This window comes from Ursus americanus, chromosome 21, assembly GCF_024610735.1.
Source record: "Ursus americanus isolate L20-20 chromosome 21, mUrsAme1.1.p, whole genome shotgun sequence".
In the NCBI taxonomy this organism is placed as follows: domain Eukaryota; kingdom Metazoa; phylum Chordata; class Mammalia; order Carnivora; family Ursidae; genus Ursus; species Ursus americanus.
The window spans coordinates 50,769,928-50,796,529 of record NC_142147.1 but is presented as its reverse complement, the minus strand read 5'-3'; the positions used below and the strand labels follow the sequence as shown (position 1 = coordinate 50,796,529).

The window sequence follows — 26,602 nt, the reverse complement described above, 5'->3', positions numbered from 1 at the left end:
GGATGGTTTACCGTTAATACCTACTGACCAACCATCATCAGTGCCCAAGCCAGGGTTCTAGAACACCAATAGTCCATTCTTGACAATGGTCCAGACTCTCGAATGACAATGGCTTACTCACTGCTTACATGCTGGGTTCCGGCTGACGTCCAAATTGTTAACTCTTATTCTAGAACGCTGCTCCACAAATTTGAGTATTAGAATCCTCCCAGGATTTTATGAAAAAGCGGGTTCTGACTCAACAGATCTGAGACTCAGCCCCGGAGTCTACATTTCTACAGGCTCTTGCCGGGGGGGTGGGGGTGGGCAACAGACAGCACTCCCAAGGGCGGCAAATCACACTTTGAGCAGCAAGTCTCAGGACACAGGAATCCATGCACATCTCAACGGCCAGTTTGGTCGTGACCTTGTGGTTCCAGGGTTCAAGAACACAAGAGATCCACCCTCGAGTCTACATTAGGCAGCCAAGAAAAAGCTGGTCAACTCCCAACACCCACCACAGCCTACAGCGGTTTAAAAACACATCCAAATATTCCTCTGCTTTGCCTTCCTCGAAGCACAGCTGAATTCCCCTTCGAGTGGGTACTGGGTTCAAGGACTCCCTTCCAACAAACAGTATATATTAGCAATGGTGTGTCAGGACAGAAAACTCTCTGGCTTCTTCCCTGCTTTCTCCCTGGGATCCCCTGCCCTGGGGGAAGCCTGCTGCCATGTTGTGGGGACATTCAAGGTGCCCCATGGCGAGGTCCATATGGCAAAGAACTGAGGCCGCTAGCCCACAGCCGATCTGTACCCCTTAAAAGTGAGCCACCTTGGGGCGCCTGGGTGGTTCCGTCAGTTGAGCGTCTGCCTTCAGCTCAGGTCATGATCCTGGGGGTCCTGGGATCGAGTCCCAGATCGGGCTCCCTGCTCAGTGGGGAGTCTGCTTCTTCCTCTGCCCTTTACTCTGCTCTTGCGCACTCTCTCAAATAAGTAAATAAAATGTTTAAAAAGTAAAAGCGAGCCACCTTGAAAGTCGATCCTACAACCCCAGTCAATCCCCGGAGGACTGCTGCTCTGGCTGACTTTGCACCCTCATAACAGACCCTGGGACGGGACCACCCACCTGACCCTCTCCCCAGTTCCTCATTCTCAGAAACCAGAGGATAAGCATTTCTTGTTTTAAGTCACTAAATTTCGGGGGGGCGGGCTGATTCTACACAGCGAGATGTGACGCATACAACGGACCCCAGCCCCGCCACTTCCGGCGGCTCCAGGGGCTCCAGGGTCCCGCCCAGACGCCGCAGGACAGAGGCACTCCAGCCAGCCGATAAAGTGTTTGCTGTTGGGTTTTCGTTTGGCTGGTTGTGTGTACACAGTGTATACAAGTTGAGTTGTACAGAAGCCCAAGAAAGAGCAAGAGACAAAGGGTGGTCAGGAGGTAGGAGCAGAGGGGTTAGAGAGCGGGGAGGGAAGAGGAGACGGATAAAAAATAGAACCACATCCAGACGACAAGGGGATGGGGCGGTGGGGGGGGAGACACAGACAATCGCAGTAGAAAAGGAGCGGGAGGGCCAAAGGGAGGGGACCCTTCTCCCCCCTCCACCTCCCCAGCCCTCCGCCCCAGGTATGTACAATAAATAAGATTAAAAATAATTAACAAGATGCGTTTTCCCCCTCCCACCCGATGCCGAATGCCCTGGGGAGGGAATGGCCTTTAGCAAAGATCTTGGCCTGTGGGGGGTGGGGGGTGGGGGGGAGGGGGTCCCCCAGCTCTCTGAAGCCACCCCGCCCCCCTCAACCATACATAGACTTTTCCTATACATTATGTACAAGGTGGAGGGGGCGGGGCTGTGGCTGTGGAGAGAGGATTGGGGCAAGGTGGGGAGGGAAACCGTTACTAAATAGACATTTATACATATATATAAATAATTTCTCTGTACACCGGACAGTGGGAGGGCTGGGGAGGGAGTGGAGGGGGCGTGGGAGAGGGGAGGAGTCGAACTTTGAACCCTGCCCTGTGGGGGCAGCATGGACACACCCTGACCAATGACCCCCCCCCTTTCCTGGCGATGGGGCCCAGGGGGTTAGCTCCTGAGGACACAGTTCTGTCCCAATTCTCCGTTCATGGAAGAGGTGGCTCCCCCAGGCTGGGCGGGGTCACCCGCAGCGGCTGTGGGCCTGTGCTTGGGCCAGCAGGTCGCTGAAGGAGTCGAAGAGCTGCTCCAGCCACGGCTGGTTCCGCATGCACTGCTGGACCACCTCCTCCTGACCGAGGTCCTCAGCACCGCCCTCGATGGCCAGGGTCTGCAGGGCGTTAAACAGGGAGCTGGGGCAGGTGGCCACCAGGGGGCCTGGAGGTCTAGGGATCGATATTCCAGGGAAAGGGGGGCTGGGAGCTGGACCCCTGGGTCTGAGGGAGGAGGGGGCTAGGAGCCTGGATCCCTGGGTCTGAAGGAGGAGGAGCTGGCGGCCTGGACCCCTGGGTCCAGAGCAGGGCCAGTGGGGCAGAACCCCAGGGCGCTGCGGGCGGGCTTACCTGGTCCCGGCAGCGCAGGAAGGTGTGGTACTTATAGTGGTGGAGTGAGTGGTAGAGCGTGTAGTAACCCGACTTGTCCAGCTCAACTTTGAACTCCTGGACAGATGGAGCACAGAAGCCTCACCCCACTGCCCGCACCTCGCCCCAGGCGCCCACACCGCCCACCCATCCCCGGCCCCACCTGGGCTCGGACCACGCTCCTCTTGAGCTTGCTGAGCGTCTTGCGGTTGTAGGGTTCCCCAGCCGGCCGCAGCCGCACAGCCCCCTCCTCAGGGGAGCCCTCCCCGCTCTGCTCCACTTGCAGCTGGGGGAACGTGTGCAGGGCGTCCTGCGGGAAGCCGACCGGTCAGTGGGACATCCCCCTGGACCCACACTCTCCAAACCCACCACTCAGTTCTCAGACCCCCGAGTCGTCAGATGCCTCAGTTTCCCTCAGGCTGTAGATCAGGAGATACTCGGGAATCTTGGGTCTCTCCAAGGACAGAGGAGCCTAGGCCTGTCTGGTGACCCTTAAAATGTGCTTTGTGGCCCAGCCCAGGATTCTCAGAGACCCTTAATATTCCACTCAGGATTCTCAGCCCCAGCCTAACTTCCTACTCAAAATTTTGAGAGAGCGTAAAATCCAGAATCCCCAGTGCCAGGCGGACACGCCATCCCAGAATGCTAAAACCAGATTAATACTCCACCCTGTAACTCTCAGCCTTATCCTAATATTCTACTGCAGAAATTTTAACCCTGGCATCCGACCCAGACCTTTCAGAGCCAGACCAACTCTCAATCCCAGAATTCTCAGTTATCCTCACATCCCACCCGGAGTGCTAGAACCAGATTAGTATTTTTATCCCATATCGTCTGAGAGACTAACATCCCACCAAGAATTTCCTGAGCCAGCCGAAAATCCATCCCCAAATTCCCAGAACCAGACCAATATCCGTCCAGACATTTTAAGGCCAGACTAACATTCCATCCCAGAATTCGGCTGCCCTAACATTCTACCCCCAAATTCTCAGCCCCACGTAATGATCCCCATCAGAATTTTCAGAGCTGCCCGAATATTCCATCCCTGAAACCCAGGCCATTCCAGAAAGGAAATCATACGGGTGACTTAATACTGAATGAAGCCTGAGACGCTACAAAGCCCGTGTGATGGCAGAGAAGCCATCACAATCCATTTACCACTATCCCCCCAGCAAGGCCTCGTCCGCCTGTTGTCCCCAAACCTGTGCTCCATAAATTCTGCTGGGCTTTCCCAGCTGCCCACCCCCAACCTTCACAACAACCTCTCCACGCCCAGCAAGCCCCCCTCCATCTGGGTCTACAGAAACACCCTCCTGCCGGAGCCCCACCCTCAACTCTGCTCCTGAGAAGCCTGACCCTTCCAGTGGTGGCCCCCTCCAGGGCCCGAGGCTTTGCGGGCACCGTGGTGGCTGACTCGTACCCATCTCTCCCCTTCCCGACTGCTGGCCCCAAACCCCATCTTGCCCAGGCCCCACAAGCACCTGCAGGGCTGGGCTCAGCGACAGCCGCTTCAGGACTTTTTTCTTGTGCTCATTGAGGAGGCCATCGATCTTCCGCATGGGTGGTAGGTACAGCTCATCTGCAAGACCAGGAGGGGGTGTCAGAGGAGCTAAAGCCCCACCACGCACAGGCGGGGGTAGGGGGTGCAGAGGAGGAGCGGGGGAACCTTCTTCCCCAGGCCGCGGCTCACCGTGCGTATCCTCCAGGGCCTGGATCATGTCTGGGTCGAGTGCCGTGCTCACCAACATCTCCACGTAGCTTCGGTACATCTCCCGCATCGCCCGGGTCTTCAGCAGACGCCCGGGGACTGCCCGCTCTGGGGAGGGAGGAATGGGACACGAGCTCCTGATTCCGACTTCATCTCAGGCCACCTGGGTGGCAGACAGTGTTCTAGGTACCAGGGCCGGAGAGAAATCCCTGTGCTCAGGGAGCTCCGAGTCAGCTGGAGAAGACCAACAAGTTCCAGCCCAAGATGCTCGAAGGGTGGGAGTCACGGGCATTGATAGTAACGAGTTCAGCCGGCAAGCCACGGAGGGGTGGTTCAAGGTCACCCAAGGGCTAAATCTTGACTGATGGGAAAAAGCATTCCAGGCCAGTGAACTTCATGTTTGACTAGTTCAGTGTAGCTTCCACAAAGTCTAAAGAAGCAGCATAATTGGTTTCCAAACCAGTGAAGCCACTCAGAGATCAGATCACAAAAAGCAAGACTGTGGGAGGAAGTTGGGAGGTGAAGAGGATAGGGGCTTTCTGTGGTGGGTACTAGGGAGCCATGGGAGAGCTGTGAGCAGCGGAGGGGCAAGGGTTAAGTGTAGCAAGACCCCTCTGAGGCCATGTAGGGGACAGATCAGGGGGATGATACCACGTAGGAAGGGATTAGGACGTAGGAAGGGATTAGGACGTAGCAGGGCCAGAGGGACAGGATCCAGAGATGGAGGAGAAAGAAGGCTGGGGACTTCCCAGCTGTGGAGGTGAGGGAGCAAAGGCGTGTGTTCCTGGAGATCTGGCCTGCTGACTGAGTAGCCAGTGGGGCTGTCCCTGAGATAGGGAAATTAGGACAAGGAACTCAGTGGGATCCAGAGGGAGGGGGTTTGGGGGAGGTCTGGAGGGGGGCCAGGGGGAAGAAACTAGCGAGGCTCACTGGGAAGCTGAGCCTGCCAAGTGAGAGGTGAAGCAACAAGCCCAAGGTCAGGACTTGAGGGACTCTCACATGAAACCCAAAAAGGAACATCGGGGAGAAAAGAGAAGCAGGACAGCCAAGAATGGCCCTAAAATATCCCTCAGGAAGAGGCATGAGAAATGTCCATTTGACTTCTCCACGTGGAGGGTCCTTGGTGACAGCCATTTCAGGGACCAGAGTGAAAACTTGGCAGTGGCAGTCAGACCCCACCAGGTCTTGGCCCAAACCCTCCTACGGCTCTTGTCTCACTCAGGGTAAAATCCTTCCAGTGGGGCCACGAAGCTCCAGGCCTCCTGTTCCTCCAAGATCTGGTCCTGTTCCTTCTCTGGCCTCACTTTTCACCCTCTCCTCTTACTCACTCGCTCCAGCCACTGGCCTCCTTCCTGATCCCCAGACACACCCAGCCTGGAATGTTCTCTCTCCCAGTCACCCAACCCCAACCCTGTTGCACTCGGATCTCTGCTCCAATGTCATTTCCAGAAGCTTTCCCCAACTCCCCCATCCCCCGAAAACACCCCTCTCTATACCACCTGGATCCTGTGTACCGGAAATGCTTTTCTTAACTGCCTTTAAGCCTGGCCAGCCTCACACTGACCATTTTTCACATTGTTTTGTGTTCTGTTACATAACGTGTTTATCTGATGGACTCCCCCAGCTAGACTGTAAGCTCCCACGAGGATAGATATTTTTGTTTATTCTGTTCACTGCTGGAACCTCGTTCGTGGCACGAAGTAGGTACTCAGTAAATACGTGCAAGAACGGGGCTCAGGAAGCCAAATGGGAACGGACTGCCACGTCTTTCTAGAACTTCTATTACGAATTAAAGGAAGGAGAGGGCATCAGCATCCAGGACACGGAGCATCACCGCTCTCAGACAAGCAAGAAGGTTAGTTCTGAGGGCTCCTGGGCAGAGCGAAGCCTTCAGGACATCTAGGCATGAGTCACACTCACTCACTCCTGGTCGAATGGGCTGAGGGGAGACAGACCCAGACCCATATTGATCCTTGGCAGGGGAACTGCTCCCATAAGAGGGTGGAGTTCAGTTCCCCCCACTGCCAGAGCTCAGGAAATTTGGAGCTATTCACTCATGTCCACAGTGGCATTATTCACAACAGCTCAAGAGTACAAACAACCCATAAGTCCATCAACTAGTGAATTAACCAATACAACGTGGTCTATCCATGCAGTGGGACAGTATTCAGACGCAAAAAGGAATGAAGTCCTGATACACCTATCGCACGGATGAACCTCAAATATGTTACGCCAAGTGAAAGAAGCCAATCACAAAGGGCTGCACGTTGTATGACTCGCTCGTGTGTAATGCCCAGAATAGGCAAATCCACAGAGTTTGTAAATGACGGGTCACTCAGGGCTGGGGGGAGGGAAGAAAGGGGAATGATAACCAATCGATAGAGGGATTCTTTTTGGGGTATTGAAAGTATTCTAAAATTGATTGCCAAGATGGATGGACAACTCTAGGACTATTCTAAAAACCACCGAATTTTACGTTTTAAGCAGGTGAACTATATGGTATGCTAATTAAACTTAAACTTTTAAATCGTTTAAGAAGGAAAAGAAAATTGAGGGCCAGAGAAGGAAAGACCTGCAAATCTGGGCCGTTGCTAAATCTCCTCCCTTGTGGCACCTTCACGACCTGCCTTCAACTGCTTCCACCTGGCCTGATTTAGCATGGCTCTGCCCAGTTAAAAGACTACATTTCCCAGGCTCCCTCGCAGCTAGGTGTGGCCATGTGACTGACTTCTGCCCAATGGGACAGGAGAGACAGGCTATGGGCCACGCCCAGACCTGGCAACTTAAAAGGAAGGTCCAGTTGCTCCCGGCCCAGAGTCCCTTCCCGCTGGCAGGCCTGCCGCTTTGGGGCTGCTGGGCTGCCTCTGACCACGTGCTTGAGGACAGCCCACTGGTGGAAGGCAGAGCAGCATGAGGAAAGGAAACAGAGACCCTGGACAGCCTTGAGAAGAGCCTCTTATTTTCTAAGAAACTACCACCTACGTTGGGCTTTGATGGAAAGAGAACTCACTCTCTCATCTGCTTGCACGCTAGTCTCTGTTAAAATAGCTACCCCTGGGACCTGGGTGGCTTGGTGTGTTGGACAACCCACTCTCGATTTCGGCTGGGGTCATGATCTCAGGAGTCTGCTTCTCCTTCTCCCTGTCCCTCTAACCCTCCCCCCGAAATAAATAAATAAAATCTTTTTAAAAATTTAAAAATAACAGTATCTACTTTGTAGCCTGCTATGAACATCACACAAGTTAATCTGGGTACAGAAGCTAGAGAAGACAGCCATCCCCGTTAGGGGCCAACTGACTGACAAATATCACTATCGTTTTTAATTTATGAATTCTCGTTGCTGTCTCACCGACACTACCTGGAACCCTGAGGACCGCGCTCGCCCACGCCTCCTCCTGAGGCCCCGGATTCGCTCGCTCATGCCTCCCCACCCGCCCTGGGGCTGCTGAGGGCCTCACCGTCCTCGCTAGGTGCTCCCGGGGATGACTCTGAGTCCGAGGAGCTGCCTGGTGGACCCCCGCCCGCCGAGGCGTTGCCTGCAGCCTCCTTCAGCCACTTCTTCCTCTTCTTGGGGGGCGGTTCGGCCTTCACCTTGGTGGGCCGGGCCTTGGGCAGCCGGGAAGTGGCGGGCTGTCCCGTGGTGAGGCTGCGCTCGGGCCGAGGCTGCCGCCCGCCTGCGCTCCGCTCGCCCCGTAGCGGCCGCTCCCCACGTGTCACCCGCTCCTTCTCCTTCTCCTTCTCCTTCTCGACGGGCCGCGGCGGGGATGGCTTCTCTGGAGCAGGAGGCTCGGGCACAGGTGTCTCGGGCGTCTGCTCTGGGGGCTTCTCACATACCGTCTTATCAGGGGTCTCGGGCTTAGGAGGTGGTGCCGGGGCCTTGGGGGGAGGTGCAGAGCTGCCCCCAGCAGACACGGGGCCCTTGGCCTGCCCGGAGCGTCTGGAAGGGAATGCAGAAGGGGCTGTATGCAGCCCCGAGGAAACCCAAATTCTCCTCTTGCGGTCCCCAGCTAAGCCCACAGCTCTGAGCAAGAACCAGCTTCCCCTCCGGCCTTTTGTTTCTTCTGAGCCTCTGTCTCCCCCCACCCCAAACCTGGGTATCTCTCTCTCTCTCTCTCTCTCTGGGTCTCTGTCTCCCACCCTGTGTCCACTTTCCCTGCCTCTACGTCTTCTCTTGAATGTTCCATCCCCATGCCCGTCGACCCTGCACACCATCTGCCTCTTGGCCCCCATGGTACCTGACGGGCACTGGGGGCCGGTGCCAGGGTTTCCGAGCACAGACCCTCACGTAATCCTTCTTGTTGACGTTTTCCAGGAACTTTACATAAAGGCGCTGATACCGGTTTTTTGCGTCCCCAAAATACCCCAAATACTATGGAGGGAAAGAAGAACACGAGGAAAGCCTTCATCCACCACAGCCAGGCAGCCTGAAACCCAAGACTTCCACCCTGGCCCGGGGCCCCCACAGCCTCCTGGAGGTGGAACCTCCCTGCGGGATACCCCCTAGACAAGGGGTGAATCCCAGCCATCCATGAGGGGGACCCCCTCAGCTTCCAGAACCCCCCCCAGTCCTCCCCGAGCCCTCATTCCCCTCTGCAGGCTTACATTACTGGTGGCACAAAACTGCCGCTGGCCGTCCTTGATCTCTGGAGTGAATTTCTGCAGCAGGGCCTTCTGCACTCGCCAGATGGGTGGGGGCTCCCGCCCCGTCTGCAATGCCAGCTGAGGAGGGGTGCAGTGAGGCCAGCAAGGTCAGCCCTCATTCCTGCCCTTCCCGCCCCCAATTCTGGGCGCTACGTCCTCCCTCGATACCCCCTTCGAGAAAAGGCACTGTTGTCAACAGGTATCACCGAACACTGGCCAACACATATCTTTTGGCCCTAGGATGTTCTCAGCCCTGGGGAGGCAGCTCGAGGCTGGCCATGTCCCGGCTGCGCTTACCCAAGACTCTCAAACAAGCTGTTCCTTCCTCTGCTACAAAGTTTTAGTTGTTACACTGTTACGCCACGACGTAAGCCTCTGTCCTGACATAAAGTAATGTCAACTCCTGAGCACCCACCCACCACTTTCCAGATGCTCTGCTGGCCCCCGGGGATAGTGGTGAACGAGACTGCGAGCACCTTTGATGGGGTCTTCATTACAGAGACAACAAGGCACAGAAGCAAATAAAGAAAACAGGGTGAGGCTGTGGCTTGTGCCAAGAAAACACAGATGACAGCTGACCTGAGACCACTTAATTCATCCTCCTCTCCACAACAGGGCAAGACACAGTGATTTAAGGCTTCTGTGTCTCCACTCCCCCAACACTCAGATGACTTCCCCACCCCGAGACATGTGTGACCCCCAAGCTGGACGCTGGAAACCGATGGACGTAGGTCAGACCCAGCATCTAATGTGGGGAAAGTGAGGTGAATAATAGGAGAGCCACACATGGCACCAAAACATGATACCCCAAGGAATAAACACACTAACAGCAGAGCCCAGACACTGTGGGAGCCTAAAAGAAGGACCTCAAACACAATCTGAATCCAAGAATGCTTCCTGGAAGAAGCGACACCGAAGTAAGTCCTAGAAGGACAGAGTCTTCTGTGAGGGGGATGACCAATGACATGGGACAGCGTGGAAAAGTGTGTGACAGGTGGCTCAGTCCGTTGAGCATCTGACTCTTGGTTTCGGCTCAGGTCATGATCTCAGGGTCATGGGATCCAGCCCTGCATGGGGCTCCACACTCAGTGGGGAGTCTGCTTGTCCCTCTCCCTCTGCTCCTCCCTCCGCTCTCTCTCTCTCATAAATAATTGAATCTTAAAAAAAAAAAAAAGTTGCAGCAGGAAATGTGCACTGGGTATTGTGATAACCCACAGATGAACGGAAGTTAGTCCTTGCATTCAAAGAAGTCACACTCGAGTGATAAATAGGATTCGGATGACAATTCCAATTGATTGGTCGTGGCTCAGAACCAGGCTCAGCAGAAGTGCTGAGATCAATTAATGATGTCTGCCACTGGCCGCAGCTGTAACCCTGGGGTCTGTGTGCCAGCCAGCCACTGCCTACTCTTAGTTTGGGTCAGTGGTTTTCACATCCATGATTTTGTGTGTCCCTCAGATCAACCAGGGGAGTGCAAAGAAGGGATTACAATAACCTGATGAGAATGAGGTCTAAAAAGGCTTTTGGCTTAAGTCACAAGAGATAGGATGAGACAGAGATGCAGGTGCTCTGGCCCCAAGTCCTTTTCTCCAGGCTACCGTAGGGCTCCCAGTCCTCCCTCCTGGTGACCTTGGGGAGCTAGGTCAGAGGCCCAAGGACTGGGACACATCCTGCTCTGCTCCAAAACCTTCCAGGGCCCCTAGTGCAGGTTCCACAGTCCGGCTCAGTGAGATTTTGCCTCATTTTCCTTGCTCTTCTCCTGCCCCTGCCGAGCTGACCATCCAGATCCCTCAAAGTTCAGCAGATGAATCCCAGACTTTCTAATTCTCCAAGTTTTTGCATATGCAGTGCCCCCCCTCCACAAACAGGTGCCTCTTGCCTCTCAAGGTTAAAAATGATCTTCCCCCATTCTAGTTCTCAGAAGCTTGTGAGAAAGCCATCAGAGCATACCTCCCAGCCAAGGAAGGCCACACCCTCTGTCCCTTCCCACTACCCAATTGGCCTCCTGGAAGGCGCTGGCTGATTCTCTAGCTGGACTCAAGCCCCCTGGCTCACCACACTCCAACTGAGCTTGGTGGCTTTCCCAAAACCACTCTTCCTCTCGACCGTCATGGGGCTCAATCCCTGGCATCATCCTTGCCCGATCTCCAACCAGGGCCAGTCAGCTCTCAGGCTGTCCTCTCCATTTCTCCTCATGTCAATCATATCACTGACCACACTCACTTCCCCTCACTAGGGAAGCTAACCTGCCCACAGTCCCTGCCCCTGCCCCATGGAAGCCACAGCTGATTGGAGGAGACCTGACCAAGCAGCCAATCAACAGGCAAATCACTAATCCTATCTTGGCCCCAAATGCTGAGATGAGCCAATCAGATTCTCTTCTGGGAATTTGAACTCTTGAGAAGCAGAGACAAGGGCAATAAGCAGTAGGACGGGAATGAGCTGGAAGCACCTAGTGGGATGGTAATAAGAAAGCTTTGGGGTGCCTGGGTGGCTCAGTCATTAAGCATCTAACTCTTGATCTCAGGGTTGTGAGTTCAAGCCCCACAGTGGGCTCCATGCTGGGTGTGAAGCCTACTAAAAAAAAAAAAAAAAAAAAAAAAAAGCAAGCAAGCTTCATGGTCCATTAACGGGGGAATCAGTGTCACGGGACTGAATTGGTAGACAGACTGCCATCAGTTCTAGACACCTCCCCAGCCACCTCCCTGCTAGCCAGGGGCCCTAGCAGATGCCAGAAAACCTGAAGTGGACTCAAGGAGGCACCCACCGATCTCACCCCAGCATGACCTGGCACTTGCTCACCTTCCCAGGCTCGGCACTCACAATCCAGCCACTCAACCCCTCAAATGCCATGTTTTTGCTCATGACACAACCTTTGCACCCTACTCCCTCCGCCTGGACCACGCTCCCCCTACTTTTCTCCACCCAACAAGCTCTGCATTTACGTCCTGCTAAATATCAACATCTCCAAGAACTGGGAGTTAATGTTACTAGTCCCATTTTACAGACAGGGAAGCTGAAGCAGAGAGGGGGCCAAGGCCAACCTTGTGCTAATCCGGCTGCCCCGAGGACATGCCCTGAGTATAAAATATACACAGAATTTCAAAGGCTTGATACACAAAGAATGTAAAACATCTCGTTAGTGTTTTCTACATTGATTACATACCAAAATGATTGTTTTAAATAAGCTGTGTTAAAATTCACTCCTGTAGCTAATCTCACCCATTTTTAAGCTTTTTTTTTATTCTTTTTTTTCTTTTAAGAAGTCTCCATGCCCAAGGTGGGGCCTGAACTCAGGCCTGAGATCCAGAGTCAAGTGCTCTACCAACTGAGCCAGCCAGGTACACCTCACTTTTTTTAAGCGTGGATACAAGAAAGTTTAAAATGATGTATACAGGGGCACCTGGGTGGTTCAGTCAGTTGGGCGTCTGCCTTCGGCTCAGGTCATGATCCCCGAGTCCCAGGACTGAGTCCCTCGTTGGGCTCCCTGCTCAGCGGGGAATCTGCTTCTCCCTCTCTCTCTGCCCCTCATCCTGCTCGAGTCTGCTTCTCCCTCTGCTCCTTACCCCGCTTGTGTTCTCTCTTAAATAAATAAAGAAAATCTTTAAAGAAAATAAAAATAAGGGGCGCCTGGGTGGCACAGCGGTTAAGCGTCTGCCTTCGACTCAGGGCGTGATCCTGGCGTTATGGGATCGAGCCCCGCATCAGGCTCCTCTGCTATGAGCCTGCTTCTTCCTCTCCCACTCCTCCTGCTTGTGTTCCCTCTCTCGCTGGCTGTCTCTATCTCTGTCAAATAAATAAATAAAATCTTTAAAAAAAAAAAAAGAAAAGAAAAGAAAAATAAAATAAAATGATGTATACAGCTCATAAATATTTCTATTGGACTACCATTGCTCTGGAACAAACTATGGTCTGTTGCCTATTTTCACAGATCTATAAGCTAAGAATGGTTCCTAATTTTTAAAAGATCGTAAAAACAAAACAAGAAGATGTAAGCAGAGATCCTGTGCCCTGCAAAGCCTCAAACAGTCACTAGCTGGCCCTTTACAGAAAAAAATTTGCCAAGCTTTGCAGAGATGAGTAACCAAAGCAAAGCTTATGGGATACCTACTGGGTGCTACCCACGGTTCCATGGAGCTTTATTGCCTGGATCCTCCCGTTACCTGAGGGAGGTACTAATGTGATCACCCCCATTTTGCAAATGAGGAAATTCATGGTCAGGAAGGGTCGACACCAGCCCAGCCCAGAAGCGGCAGAGATGTGAACCAGTCAGGTTAAGGCCAAACCTGGGCTCTCAGTAACGATGCCGCCAGCCTGCCCTGACTCCAAGCACACAAACGAGTCTCCGATGACTGCAGGAGTGGTTCAGTCCTGGGGCTGTGTGTCCCCCCATTGTAATGCACACTCGTGTTGTATTTTAAGCATCTGAGTCCTTGCCCGGCCCCGTGCCAGCTGGGAGGTGGTGTCGGATGGCTGCGGCTCCAATCCCAGCTCGGCACCCACCAGCCGAGTCCCTCTCTCTGAATGTGAACTTCCTCATCGGTAAAAGCCCTGTTCTTTCGGCCCAGTACTGGGCGCCCCGCCGCCATCTGCCACTGCCATTGTCAACGTTTGATAGAAAGTACACAGCGAAAGGCTGAATCTGGTGCTGAGAGCCCAGGCTCCTGGGGCCAACAGAGCGGATGCGGGTCCCGAGCCATGAAAGTCTAGGAAGGCTACTTTACCACTCGGAGCCTCAGTTTCCTTCCCTGTAAAACAGGAAGAGTAATCCCTATCGTGAGAGGTGATTATAAAGATAAAACTTGGGGGCGCCTGGGGGGCTCAGTCGGTTAAGCATCTGCCTTTGGATCAGTCGTGATCCCAGGGTCCTGGGATCGAGTCTACATCGGGCTCCCTGCTCAGCACAGAGTCTGCTTCTCCCTCTGCCCCTCCCCCTGCTTGTGCTCGTCTCCCTCTCTTTCAAATAAATAAAATCTTAAAAAAATAAATAAGTAAGGAGAAAACCTGGAGACAATGGTTGACATTGCACAACAATGTGAGTATACTTAAGGCCATTGAATGGTACCCTTAAAAATGGTTAAAATGATACATTTCAAGCTATGTAAAGGCTACCACAATTAATGTAAAAAAAAAAAAGGGGGTACCTGGCTGGCTCAGTCAGTAGGCATGTGACTCTTGACTAAGGGATGTGAGTTCTAGCCCCACACTGGGCATAAAGCTCAGTTTTTTAAAAAAAATTTAATTAAGTTAAAAAAATTAAGAACGAGGTGAGCCTGGGTGTCTCAGTCAGTGAAGCGTCTGCCCTCGGCTCAGGTCATGATCCCAGGGTCCTGGGATTGAGCCCCTGCATTGGGCTCCCTGCTCAGCAGGGAGCCTGCTTCTCCCTCTCCCTCTGCTTCTCCCCCTGCTAGTGTGCTCTGTCAAATAAATAAATAAAGTGTCTTAAAAAATTTTAAGAACAAAAAAAGAAAAAAAAAATCAAACTAAATTCCGAATTCTGTAGGTCCCAAATCCTGTCCTAAGGAGCTGGTAGCTGTTCCTATCACTGCTGTTCATTCAATATCTTCCTCGCCTGTCCCAGCTGCGGATCAAATCAGCCTCAGAAGTCATGAAGTTAAAATGAAATAACGTGGTGCGCCTGGTGGAGCGTCTGACTCTCGGTTTCGGCTCAGGTCATGATCTCAGGGTCGTGAGATCGAGCCTGGCATCGGGCTCTGCACTCAGCGCAGAGTCTACTTGCGATTCTCTCTCTCTCTCCCTTTGCCCCTCCCCACCGTGCTCTCTCTCTAAAATAAACAAAAACGTACATAAGATGTTATGGGAGTGAGAAGGACCACGAGGGATGCAGGAGGAGGGACCAGGGAATTCTGTGATTGCTGGTTCGGTAGTGGGAACGTGAGCATTCACCCTAGCATTCTGCTTTGTAATTCCCTAATACACCTTTTATCAACGTTCTTTTGGGTGAAGCAACCACCACGCTAAAAAAATGACAAGGTATGGATGACAGAACATGACGTCTGGAATTGGTGGGGTAGGATGTGCTGGAGCAGAGAGGATGCCGGACTAGCCAGGAGGTGATGATGGTGGAAACTGAGTAATGGGTACATACAGTCCCATTATTCTAACTGCTCTGCTTCTCCCACAATAAGACGGATTAAAAATCATACAGCAAAAGACACATTAAGTTCATCTCACAGACATATGAAGCAGCAAAGCATAACCATAGTTGCTAACCTTATAATTCATTCATCCCACAGTACCCCCGTCTGAAGAAAACCACCAGAGAATAAATTAAACATGATAATGTACATCAAGGGCCAAACATGTTCCTGGCGCCGGAAGTCAATACCCAGTCCATGACAGTGACTAATATGAAGAAAGGCCCTAGTCTTTGGTGTCCCCATCAAGGTGACAATGGCTTGCTGACCTGACAGACACATGTTCAGCCTCACGTTCTGGGAGAAGCCTTACATGACCATCTGATGTCACCTACCCCTGTGAAGCACCTATGCTATTAATCCTCTGATCCAAATATATCTCTCCAACGAACCAAGTACAGAAGAGGTCAGCGAACTTTTCCGGTAATGGAGCAAGTAAGAAAGATTTTTGGCTTGACGGGTCAGCTGAGCTCTGCCTGAACTACCTCACTCTGCCATACTATGGGGACAGCAGCCCTAGAGGATTTATAAATGCATGGGCATGGCTGTGTGCCAATAAAACTTTATTTATAAAAACAGGCAGGGGACTGGATTTGGCCCCGGGAGGCCAGTTTGCCAACCCCTGGCGTAGAGTCACTGGAAGTAGGGCATGGGTCGATCTGCAAAAAGTGTTTAAGATGTGGCCTCACAGTTCCAAATCGTTGGCTATTACACTCACAGATTATATGCGTGTATGTGTATTCATGGGTACATTCTGTCAGCGCTTCACGTTTCCACCATTATGCCCTATGTTGCCAAGAAGCCTGCCTCTCCTGGCTTGTGCGATTAAATTAGAAGCTTCACTGTGACCAGCACCTGACCTGTTCCTTGCTAGAACCCCAGCACCCAGAATATCTGCAATAAACGTTAACAATCACTTTCTCCCATTTACAGACCCCCATCTCAGAGCCCCACGCAGCCTCTGCACGTTCCGGCCCCATCAGCCCCGGAACCTGTCATCCCGCAGGCGCCCCATCTCCTATCTGGGGTCAAATCCCCCGGCCCCAGTTTTCAGACACGACGCAGGGGACTCACCTTGAGCGATGGGATGTCCTCGGCGCGGATGACGAACTCGTCGCGCTCCCGGAAGATGCCCTCCCCGCCGCTCTCGCCCGCCTCCTCGTCCGTCTCTCCGCACACGGCCGCCGTCTCCTGCTTCTTGGCCAAGTGCAGGGGCCGGGCGTCGGGCGGCTCGGGCTCCTCGGGGGACGGGGCGGCGGGCTCCTCGGGCGCGGCGGGGGCCGCGGCCGGCGGGGGGCGGCGGCGGGGCAGGCGGCGAGGGCAGGGGCGGCGGGGGCGGCGAGCTGGGCACCGGGGCCACCAGCGGGGGCGGCGAGGGCAGGGCCGGCGGCGGGGGCGGCGGCGGCGGCGGCTGCGGCGTCGGGGCGGGAGGCGGCGAGGGTGGGGGCTTCTCCTCCAGCAGCGGGGGCTCTGGGGGCGAGAGGGGCATCAGGGCGAACTCCGGAGTGGGGAGACACCCTCTGCCCCCGCTGTGCGAGTCCCTTAGGTCTGCGGTCAGTGTCGGTCAATGTCAATCAATGTCTGTTCTCAGCCCTTTCAGGCTCCTCTCTTCCCCAGGGTCCCGACACAGCCCTCTTCCTGCTCTGCACCCCCATATTCATTCTGATCAACCCGAGTTCTCCTTCACCTCACAGCCCAACACCCGTCTCTGCTCCAAATGCCGCTCATCTCCACTTCTTACTCTTCTGCTGTTGTCCTTCATCCTGTCAAAGCTCATATCTGACCCTGCTCATCTGTTCTCTGTCCCCTCCCTGTTTTTTGTGTGTTTTTAAGATTTTGCTTTTAAGTAATCTCTACACCCAACATGGGACTTGAACCCACAACCCGCAGATCAAGAACAGCATGCTCCACTGACTGAGCCAGCCAGGAACCGCAGCCCTCCCCTCTCCCCCGATTTTTCATATCCACTTCTGTCCCCAGACAGTCACAAGAAGCCCTTGTTCCCTTAACTTCTTTCTCCAATGTCCTAATAAGCCTTCCCTCCCAGACATGGTGCTCGGTCCCTCCCCATCTTTTCCTGGCTTCCACATACTCTCCCCCTCTGTCCCTTATTGTGGTCTAATACCATTACCCAATGTCCCTCCATCAAAATCAGTCATCCCTTGTCCCACCATCACCCCTTCCTCATCCCTCAACTGTCTCCAGCCCCAGTCCATCTCCCCCTTGTCTCCCCAAGCCCCTACAAAGCTCCTTGCCCTGCCCTGAGCCAGCTCCTAGTTCCTGAATGCCATTCACCATCCTAGCCCCTCTTCTCTTGTCCTTGAATGTTCCTTCCTACACCAACAGTTCAACTCCCCCAAAGCCCTTCCGCTCTGTCAAAGTCCCTCCCTGACACCCCTTCCCAGCTCCAGCGGTAATTGTGAGCCCTTGAACTTCCATCCTGTTGCCCCTTTTAGTCCTGAAACACCTCTTAGTTGCCTCAAAGCCCTTGCTGGCTCTCACCTCCCATTTTTTACCTTCCCTCCTAATTCCCCAGTCATTCCCTCTGCGCCTCTACCTCATTTCCTGCTCAGGAGGTCTTGTCCTCCTCCATCGAAGAGCTTCCCTGCCCTTTCTCGGACTGCTCTCTACTCTTGGGATCATTAATGCCCTCTGCTTCCCACTAACTCCCCATGGATTGTTCTAACGTCCCCCTCTAACACCTTAAAATTCCTCCTGACTCCTAAAACTGCTTCTTCTCTGACGCTGTGTCCTTAGCTACGAGCCTTCCTGACCCTTACAAGCTTCTCACTCCCCAGTGCTCGGTCCCTTTTCAGCAAATCCTGACACTGCTCAGAAGCCCCCAGCATCTCTCATCTCTGCTTCAGCCTCGCACCCTCCCGCTTCCTTGTTCCCCGTTTCCCACCTTCCTACAACCCCCTAGAAGTCCTCTCCATTCCCTAGGACGCCTCTGAGCCCTCAAGCTCCCTCATTAACTGCCCCAAACAGTTAATTTTCTCCGAATCATTGCCTCCATTCCCCCCATCAAAGCGCCTTAATATTTGTCCAAAGCCTCTCTCAGGACAGAACACCATCCAGACCTTGCCGCACCCCAGCCTTTCCTTCTCACCCCCAACAAGACTCAATTAATCAATGTTCCAGTCTCTCCCTATGCCCCCCCCCCGCAACAGACGTCCGTCTTTTACCATACATCTCTAAATCCTAGCTCCTTCTCAAGCCCCATATCCCCTGCCAGTTTCCAAAGCTCTCTCAGTACCCTGTCACCCACCTGTCCCCATCACTTATAACCTGCCGTGTCCCAGCATTCTCCAGTGCCCACCTTGGGGGCCCTTAGCCCACTTAACATCTGTGGACAGATTAGAAAACAATACCTTTTTCTCATAACACTTGTTTGCCCTCAATTTGTAAATCCACACAAATCTACTTCATCTACAATGTGAATGATGCCCCTTAAACAGTGCACGACCTGCACAACAGTACCCAGTGACCTGAATAACAGGGAAAGCCTCCTCCCACCCCCAAATCATCTTCCCAGAGCTCACCGGGTGTGCCATTGCTGCTGGCACTAGGGAGCCCCGGGAGAGGGGGGGGCCCTGGCACCGCAGCCTCAGTTGCCAAGGAGGGCACATCTGGGGTGGAAGTGTCCTTAGGCCCAGCGAGGGGTGGGTCGTCGAGCGCGGAGATGGCCGAGGAGATGCTCTCCTGCAGGTCCCGGTTCTTGGCCACAGAGTCTTCTTCGTCCGAGGAGAAGGAGGGCAGTGTCTCCAGGTTGCGCTTCAGCTCCTCATCCAGCCGCTTACAGGGCGAAGGGCAGCCCAGCCCTAGCCCCTCACTCTCGGCCGCCTCCAGCGCACCCCCCAGCCCGAAGGCGCCGGCGGGCGGGGGATGTGGCACAGTGGGGGCGGCAGGAGGCTGGGGCTGCAGGCCACGGGCCGGCACGGAGGGCGGCACGCTCTTGGGGGGGCTGAGTGGGGGCGTCAGGCCGGCCTGGTAGAGCGGCGGATGACGCTTGCCCGACTTGAGGAAGTCCAGGAAGGAGGCCATGAAGCCGGACTTCATCTCTGGCTGCTTCTCCTCCACCTCCTTGATCTTGGCCTCAATCTTCTCCCGGGTCAGGCTGGAGTCCAGGCTGTTGTGGTCAGCGCCGGATACAGCATCGCCCGAGGAGGCTCCCAGACCCTCGCAGGCCTTGGGCACAGACAGCTTGATCTAGATATTGGGGCAGTGGGGAGTCAGGTCCACAAGTCTGGGGCCCCGAGTCCCCTCCCCGCTCAAAGGCTGAGGTGCAGGCCCCCAACCCTCCCTTAGGACCTAGGTCAAATTCCTACTTTCAGCCTGTAGAACCCTAGAATTCAAGCCCATAGACCCCTTCTCTCAGGTTCCAGATTAACAGGACTGGCGTTTCTCCCTCAGCACTCACTGATCCCTCTTTGTTTCTAGCCCGGGAATCCAGCCTCCAGACCCTCCTCCCACAAGACCCAAGAACCTAGAAACCCCCAATCACAGGTCCTTTAAGACCTAGAACCTAAGAATCCAAGATCCAGTACCCTGTGCCTCCCTCCAGACCCCAAAGTCTCAATTCTCAGATCTCTCTGATGCTGGAAGCCTAGAATTCCAACCCTCAGGTTCATTTCCTCACAGGTTCGAGAACATAAACCACAGTCCCCATCAGGCCCCAGAACTGTGGTCCCAAGCCTTAGCTTTCTCTAAAACTTAGCCATCTGGACCCCAGTCCCCCTTACCTTAAGTGGCTTCAGGGGCTCCAGCCGTGTGCCCCCTGCCTCCTCGGCCTTTCTGCCCCGACCACGGCCCCGGCCCCGAGGTTTCTTGGCCCCATCAGTGGGCGTGGAGGCTGAGGCTGGCCCAGCAATGGTGGGGACCTCCAGCGGGCGGATCCGGGGCCTACCCCGGGGCCGGGGTGGGCCATCGCGCTTAGCCTTTGTGGGCTTGCGGCCACGGCGCCTGGGGCCATCAGGGCCTGGGTTGGGTGGACAGAAGTCAATGTCACCCAGGGGTGAGAGGGCTGGGCGGGAGCGGCAGCTGGACACCAGGTCAGGCAGGCGCCGAGGGTTGAGGCGGATGTCAGCGGGCACATCGGCCTTGTCCTCATCCGCCTCAAACTCGTACTCCTGGGCATACAGCTTCTTGGGCGTCTGGAAGGGCGGGTCACGGCGCCGTAGTAAGTGGAAGGAGGACGTCTTGAGCAGCTTCTTTGGCTTGGTAGAGCAGAAGATGGGCGAGGTCAGGCCTCCCTTGGGCTCGGAGGCAGGCGGCGGTGGTGGAGGGGGAGGTGGGGGTGGCGGGGCCGCCTGGTGTGGCCCACTCTGGATCAGGCCCAGAGGCTCGGCATTGACCGTGGAGGGCAGCTCAGGCGGTTTGTTGGGGTCCAGGCCCAGGCCCGGCGTCTCGGGCCCGGCTCCAGACGCCCGACCAGGGCAGTAGGGCCCATAGGGATCATAGGCAGGGGGGCCTGGAGGCGGCCCAGTCCCCGCCTTGGGATCGCCCTCGTCCTCGGGCGGCCCTGCCTTGCCATAGTCGTCCGCTGCCCCTCCGCCGAACATCTCCTCCATGGTGGGGAAGAAGCTGCGCTCCTCATCTTGGAGCAAGGAGTCAGGAAAACAGATGGACGTGAGTGGCACAAAGCGGGGGGCCTTGGTGCCTTGCGGGCTTGGGCTGCGGTAGGCACCTGAGGGATCCTTGCCCTCGGTATTAGGCGGGCCCACGCCAGTGTCACCAGGCCCTGGGGGCAGTGGCTCCAGGGCCCCAAGCAATTCCTGCATGGCGCCTGGCGGCTCCAGACTCTCCTCAGGTCGCAGGCGGGGGCTGGGGGCGCCAGGCTCCAGGCCGTGGCTGCGGAGGTGAGCCTCAAGCTGGAGGGGCATGGGTGGCGGAGGTGGGGGCGGCGGTGGGGGCGGCTGGGGTGCGCCGTCACGGGTGGCTGGCTCAAGGAGATGAACGCCAACTTTTGGGGCACTGGGAGAGGGGCTGGGGGCATGGCTGAGGACTGAGGGGAGCAGTTGTGGGGGTGGAGGCGGAGGCAGCACCAGTGGGAGGTCAGGGCCCCCAGCCTCCAGGAGGAGGCCATGGGGTGTGGGCTGGGCAGGCTGAGCTGTGGGAGGTGGGGGCGGTGGGCTCTTTTGGAGGAAGGCCCCCAGCTCCTTGGCACCTGCCCCATAGTGGACAACTGAGGTGGCCAGCCCCTCCGGGGTCTCACCACCCCGTTCTGGCCCTTTCTTCTTCTCCTTCAGCCTCCCCAGGCCCAGCTCCAGGGCCGCCGTGGCGCCCTCATCAAGGCTGGCACTGGTACGGATGACACTCTGCAGATGATACCTCTGGGGGTCTTCCTTGGCCAGCTCGTAGGGTGTGCCCGGTGGCCCCCCGGCCCCACCACTACCCCCAAGTCCCTTGGAGGCATCCGCTGCCCCATCTTCACCCACCAAGCCGTCTGCCCCTGAGGTCCGCGGGGGGCTAGGTGCCTGCAGGAGATGCTGGATGAGGAATTCCTCATCTTCCGTGCGCTCGGCAGGAGGCCCGCCGGGCCCAGCCAGCAGCTCCGAGCCATCCCCCTTGCCTTTGTAGCCACCTGCTCCGGCTGCGTAGCTGCCTGCTCCTGGGGGCGCCAGGAAAGGGGCTGAGGCCAGGACGGAACTCAGGTATTTGCCAGGGGCTCCTGGAGAGCCGACTCCGGGCGGGCGGCCGGGGGCAGGCGGCGACTGCAGTGGGCGGATGATGTGAGAAGGGCTGGCCTCCCCGCCACCCCCCAGGGAGCTGGGCCCCCAGCCACCGCCGTGACCCGAGAGCGCTGGGGAATGGCCAGTGCTGTAGCTGAGCGAGGGGCTGGCCGTGGGTAGCCCCTGGGAGTGGGCAGCTGGCCCTGGGTATGGCTCACCCTGAACCCCATACAGCTGCCCCTGCAGCTGATCCGGGGAGTAGCTCTGACACGTGGCTAGGCCAGGAGGCGGGGGACCACTGGGGGGCTGTGGGGGCCCCCCTGAGTAGCTAGGGCCTTTGCTCAAGTCCTGTGCTTGACCCCCTCCAAACCCTTGCCCGTAGGCCTGGGGTCCTAGAAGCCCTTGGGGCTGACCGGGGGAATAGGCTTGGCCACCTGCCCCACCAGCCCCAGAGGCCTTCCCGGTGGCATAGGCCGCTGCTGGCCCACCCAGGCTCTGGCATTTGGGCGTGGCCGTTGAACGGGGCGGTGGGGGCCTGTTGGCACCGCCTGCGGCTGCTCCATAACCGCCTTTGCCCGTCTTGTAACTGGGCGACTGAATGATGGGGCGGTAACCTCCACCGCCACCCCCTGCCCCACCTCCTCCAGCCCCCTCGGGGCCTGCAGCCCGGCCCGATGCCCCAGCCGTGGCTCCACTGGGCCCGGCCTTGCTAGGCTCGCCAGCACCAGGGGAGGGCTCCCCACCGCCCAGGGGGCTGCAGGCCAGGTTAGCCCTGTGGCCCATGGAGGGATAGCTGCCTCCACAGCTCAGGTAGTGCTGGAGGGCATGGGCTGGTGGCGGGGGCGGTGGGGGCTGGGCACTGGCCGGCCGCTGGTAGTGCTTGATGACGGTGTCCTGGCGGGGCAGGGCCCGCTCGGGTGGCGGGGGGCCAGGGGCAGCACCCGAGAAGTTGTACAGCTGTGGGGAAGACTGCTCGGCGGCGGCGGCAGCAGCAGAAGAGGAAGCCAGCAGGTTGAACTGAGTCGGGAGGTGGCGGGGAGGTGGCGGGGGGTCTGGGGGGCCGGGGCGGTAAGGAGGGGTCTGGGCCGGGCCAAGACCAGCGGGCCCCAGGACACCGCCCCCCGCCAGGCGCTCGAAGCCCAGCGAGGATGGCACCGTAGGTGCCTGCGAGGGCTTCAGGTGCAACACGTCATGAGGGGACAGGAGCCCATTAGCTGGGGGGCTGAATGGGGGGTCTTGGAGGCTGAGGGACGAGGGCACTGGGAAGGGGCGGCTGCCGAAGGAAGCCGGGTGCTGGTAGGCCGACAGGGCAGAGGAGGATGGAAAGGTGCTGGAACCCGGCAGAGCGCCTGAAATGAAGAGCTCCGTGGGGCCTGGCGTGTGCATGGCTGGGGACGATGGAGAAGACCATAGGTCAGGGCGGACCACATGCCAGCCCCACCCTGGCCCTCCTGGGCCGGCGCTGGGCTTACCTGTTTGCCAGGAAGGACTGCGGAACTGGGAGAGGAGAGAGGAGGCAGAGGGGCCAGGCTGGGGGCCCCGGGACTCCAGGGCCGAGATGAGGTTCATGACGGAGGCGTCGGGCCCTGCTGAGCCCGCGTGGTGGAGGCCAGTGTCAAAGAGTCCAGAGAGGCCTGGCCAAGGACAAGGGGGTAGAGTCAGCTAAGTGGGCTTGTAAGGCAGAGTTGAAAGGGAAAAGGAAGAGGCCAAAAGCTAGTTGGGTCAGGGAAAAGGGCTGGAGGAAGTAAAGACGGAGATTCAAAGAGGATACAGTGGACAGAGCCAAGCTAAGGAGACAGGGCTGAGGACAACAAAAGGGAAAAAGAGAGCCAATAAGCAGGATGAGGTGCACCCCAATCATAGGGGGAGGGAGCCCAGGGGAGGAAAGGTAAGCAAAGGAGTAGAAAAACCCACAATCACAGGAAGTGGGTGCAACAGGACAGAGTTCTTATGGGGGGCAGGGGGCAGGGGAGACACAAAAGGATTTGGGCAATTCTAGCAAGGAAGGGGAAGGGATGGGGTAACTGGGGCCACTCTGAGGGACCAGAGGACAGGCCGAAAAGGGTTGATTAAAAGTGGGAGGATCCCGGGGAAAAAAATGGGAAAGAAAAAAGGGAAGGAGCCAACTAGGAAAGTTAAGGATCAAATCGGACAATATGATGTCCTTGCTGATTCAGTCAGGAAGAAGGGAACCAATCAGAAGCGCTAGAGGTAGGACTACAGGGAAAAGAATAAGGTGGTGGGCAAACCCAGGAAAAAAAGGGAAGGTCCAAAGACTAAGAGCCAATCAGGAAGAAAAGGAATCAGGAAGAACGAATTCACAAAACAAGGAACCAAGAGGATGGGCAAACCCAGAGGGAAAGGGCTGGGGTGGGATAGAGAGGAGGAAAAGCCTGGAAGAGAAGGTGGGATTTGGGGGCTGAGGGGACGGGGCCAATTGGAGCGAAAGAGGCGGGGCCAGAGACAAGGGTGGACGAATCCAGCGTGAAATTGAGCAGGGACCAGCAGCCTCAGACGCAACCAATCAGAGGAGAGGTAGCAAGGGGCGGGCCAGGACACAGGGCACGGCCAATTAGGAGGGGTGGAACTTTCAGCAGCCAACCAGCTGCCTCGGAGGGAGGGCCAGCCCAGGCGGGGCAGGACGGGGGCCGTACCTGCCGGGTGGTGGTTGGTGGCATAGCTTTGCAGTGGGTGGGGGGCCGCGTAGGCCTGGCGGTGTAAGATGTCGGTCTCGGGGTGCGAGGTCCTGGAGCTGCCATAGACCAAGCTGGGGGGGAAGGGAGAGATGTTAGGGTGTCCTCCGAAGCTGCCCTAGGAGAAGGGAACTCAGCAAATCCCCCAGGGTGTGGGGGGAATCTTCCAGCTGACTGGGGGTTATCCTAAGGAACCTTGGGCCCTGAAGGAAAGAAGACAAGGGAACCGGGGTATCCAACTGAAAGAGCCCTGAAACATTCCCCACTGGAGTCCCAATAAATAGAGCCCGGACAGTCTCACGTTTACAAACACAGCCGTGCACAGCGACAAGACAAACAGAAGAGGGTGAAGAGTCAGAGGAAGTGCCTCAACTTGAAAATGTGAAAGGCATGGACCTCCTACCGAGCCCACCACCCCCTGGATGACACAAGGCCCTGGGGCCAACCTGAGAGGTGCATAAGGACGCCCACTCTACTGCACACACGTGGGAACACATGGCCCTGAACCTCATGGAGTGATGCAAACCGAGTCGGGAGCAGGAGGTAGACTGTTCCCCAAAGGGCCGGGATGGGGGGTGGGGAAGGGATAGGACTAGGGGAAAGTACCAGGTACAAGTGCGAACATGAACAGTGTCCATCCCCCGGGGTTGCGGTTCAAATGCATGGGCCCCTGCAAACCCAGGTATGTGTGCAAACGACTATCCAGCTCACCCGTGGGGAAGGAAACATACAGAGCTCTAAGTCCCAGATGGAAAATCCTAACACATGTGGGGTCATGCCCAGCCACGCTGGGAAACACAGGGGGCGGGGGGGCTGGGGACAGGTGAAGAGTGAGGGCAGGACATAAACAGCAGGAAAGGGGCTGATTCGCAGGTGAGCAGGCTACCAACTCAGCACGAACAGGGCCCACGCTCACACACACAACTACACATCAGGGAAACATCTTCCCATGCAACGGCCCGGATTCGTGGCTCGGACTCAAGAGGTCAAATACTCCACTCCTCGCCATCAACTAGGATTCTCTGCCTTTGGGGGTGGGGGAGCTAAAGGGGGCGTGTCTCAGATTCCAGGACCCCCCCTTACACACACAGAACCCCAGCTTGGAAAGGGGGCGGGGCCCTGTGCCCACTCTGCGCGCGGAATTTCGGGGGGGGAGGCCGAGTGGCGCGGCCTCGCGCAGTCCCGGAACAATAGGACCGGAGGGGGGGCGCCCCCCAGGTCTGCGTTCTAATTCTCCTTTCCATCCCACCTTTGCAAGAGCAGAGCCTGGAGCGCAGGGGGGAGGGATCAGCAAGCCGGGAATCCAAAGATGGGGGGGAAATCCAGGCCTTGCTTCGCCAGTCCCTCCTACCTTCCCAGGGCCTTTCCGTCCGAAATTGTTTTGCACCCCCATTTTCCCGCTGCATCTTTCCCTTTGCATGCCGGAGCTGGCTTTGGCGGAGTTTGCAATTTGCAAACTGGGGCGGCGGCGTTGTTGCAAACCGAGGAAGGCCGCTCCCTTGCAAGCCGGAGGGGAGTTTGCGATGCACGCGTCGCCAGGCGGGCCAGGCCCGGCCGGGCTGGGCCCCCACCCCTTGGCCCCTTCCTCCAGGCCACCCTCGGCTCCTTACCTAGCTTTCGCTGACCTCTCGTAACTCCATCCCGCCCCGGCGCCGAGCGGGTCCCCGAAGCCGGCGCTGGGGTAGTTCCTGTCCATGAATTGGCCGCGGTGGAAATTGGGGGGAGGGGGAGGGAGGGAGGGAGGGAGGGGGCGCGCGCGCGCTCTCCTCCGCCGCCGCTCCCTCCGCTGCTGCTTTTTTTTCCCCTCTCTCTCTCTCTCTCTCTCTCTCTTTTTCTTTGCAGCCGCCGAAGGCCCGGGAAGGCCCCGGGCTGGGGAGGGAGGGGGCAGGGGCGGAGGGGCGGGCAAGGGAGGGGGTGCAGCCGCCGAGCCAAGGAGGGGGGAAGGGGGGTTCCCCCTGGAGGGAAAGGGGGGTAGGAGGGACCCCGCTGTCTCCGCCTTTGCCCCGGCGCTTGCAAGAGAGAAGGGAGGGCGCGCGCTCAGGAGGGGGCGTCCCGGGCGGCCCCGGGGTGGGTGCGGGCGCTGGGTGCTCGCTCTCTCGCCGCCGCCGCCGCCGCCTCCTCCTCCTCTGCGCTCACGGTGCAGCCATCTTTGCACAAGGCGGCTGGGGGAGGGGGGAGGGGAAGGGGGGGCGGGC

The 26,602-nt window shown here is 56.8% G+C and overlaps 1 protein-coding gene across 1 annotated transcript; it reads right to left on the bottom strand.

The window, feature by feature from the left end:
* Positions 1–1,310: 1,310 nt before the first annotated feature.
* Positions 1,311–26,592, bottom strand: PRR12 (proline rich 12). Its single transcript, XM_045772106.2, is given in 15 exon segments — positions 1,311–2,286; positions 2,519–2,614; positions 2,700–2,846; positions 4,018–4,115; positions 4,227–4,352; positions 7,703–8,181; positions 8,480–8,613; positions 8,847–8,963; positions 16,118–16,339; positions 16,341–16,513; positions 18,586–19,252; positions 19,786–23,102; positions 23,187–23,348; positions 24,369–24,481; positions 26,018–26,592. Coding segments are annotated over 15 exon segments (6,084 nt in total). The 5' UTR covers positions 26,104–26,592; the 3' UTR covers positions 1,311–2,139.
* Between the last annotated feature and the right edge of the window lie 10 nt (positions 26,593–26,602).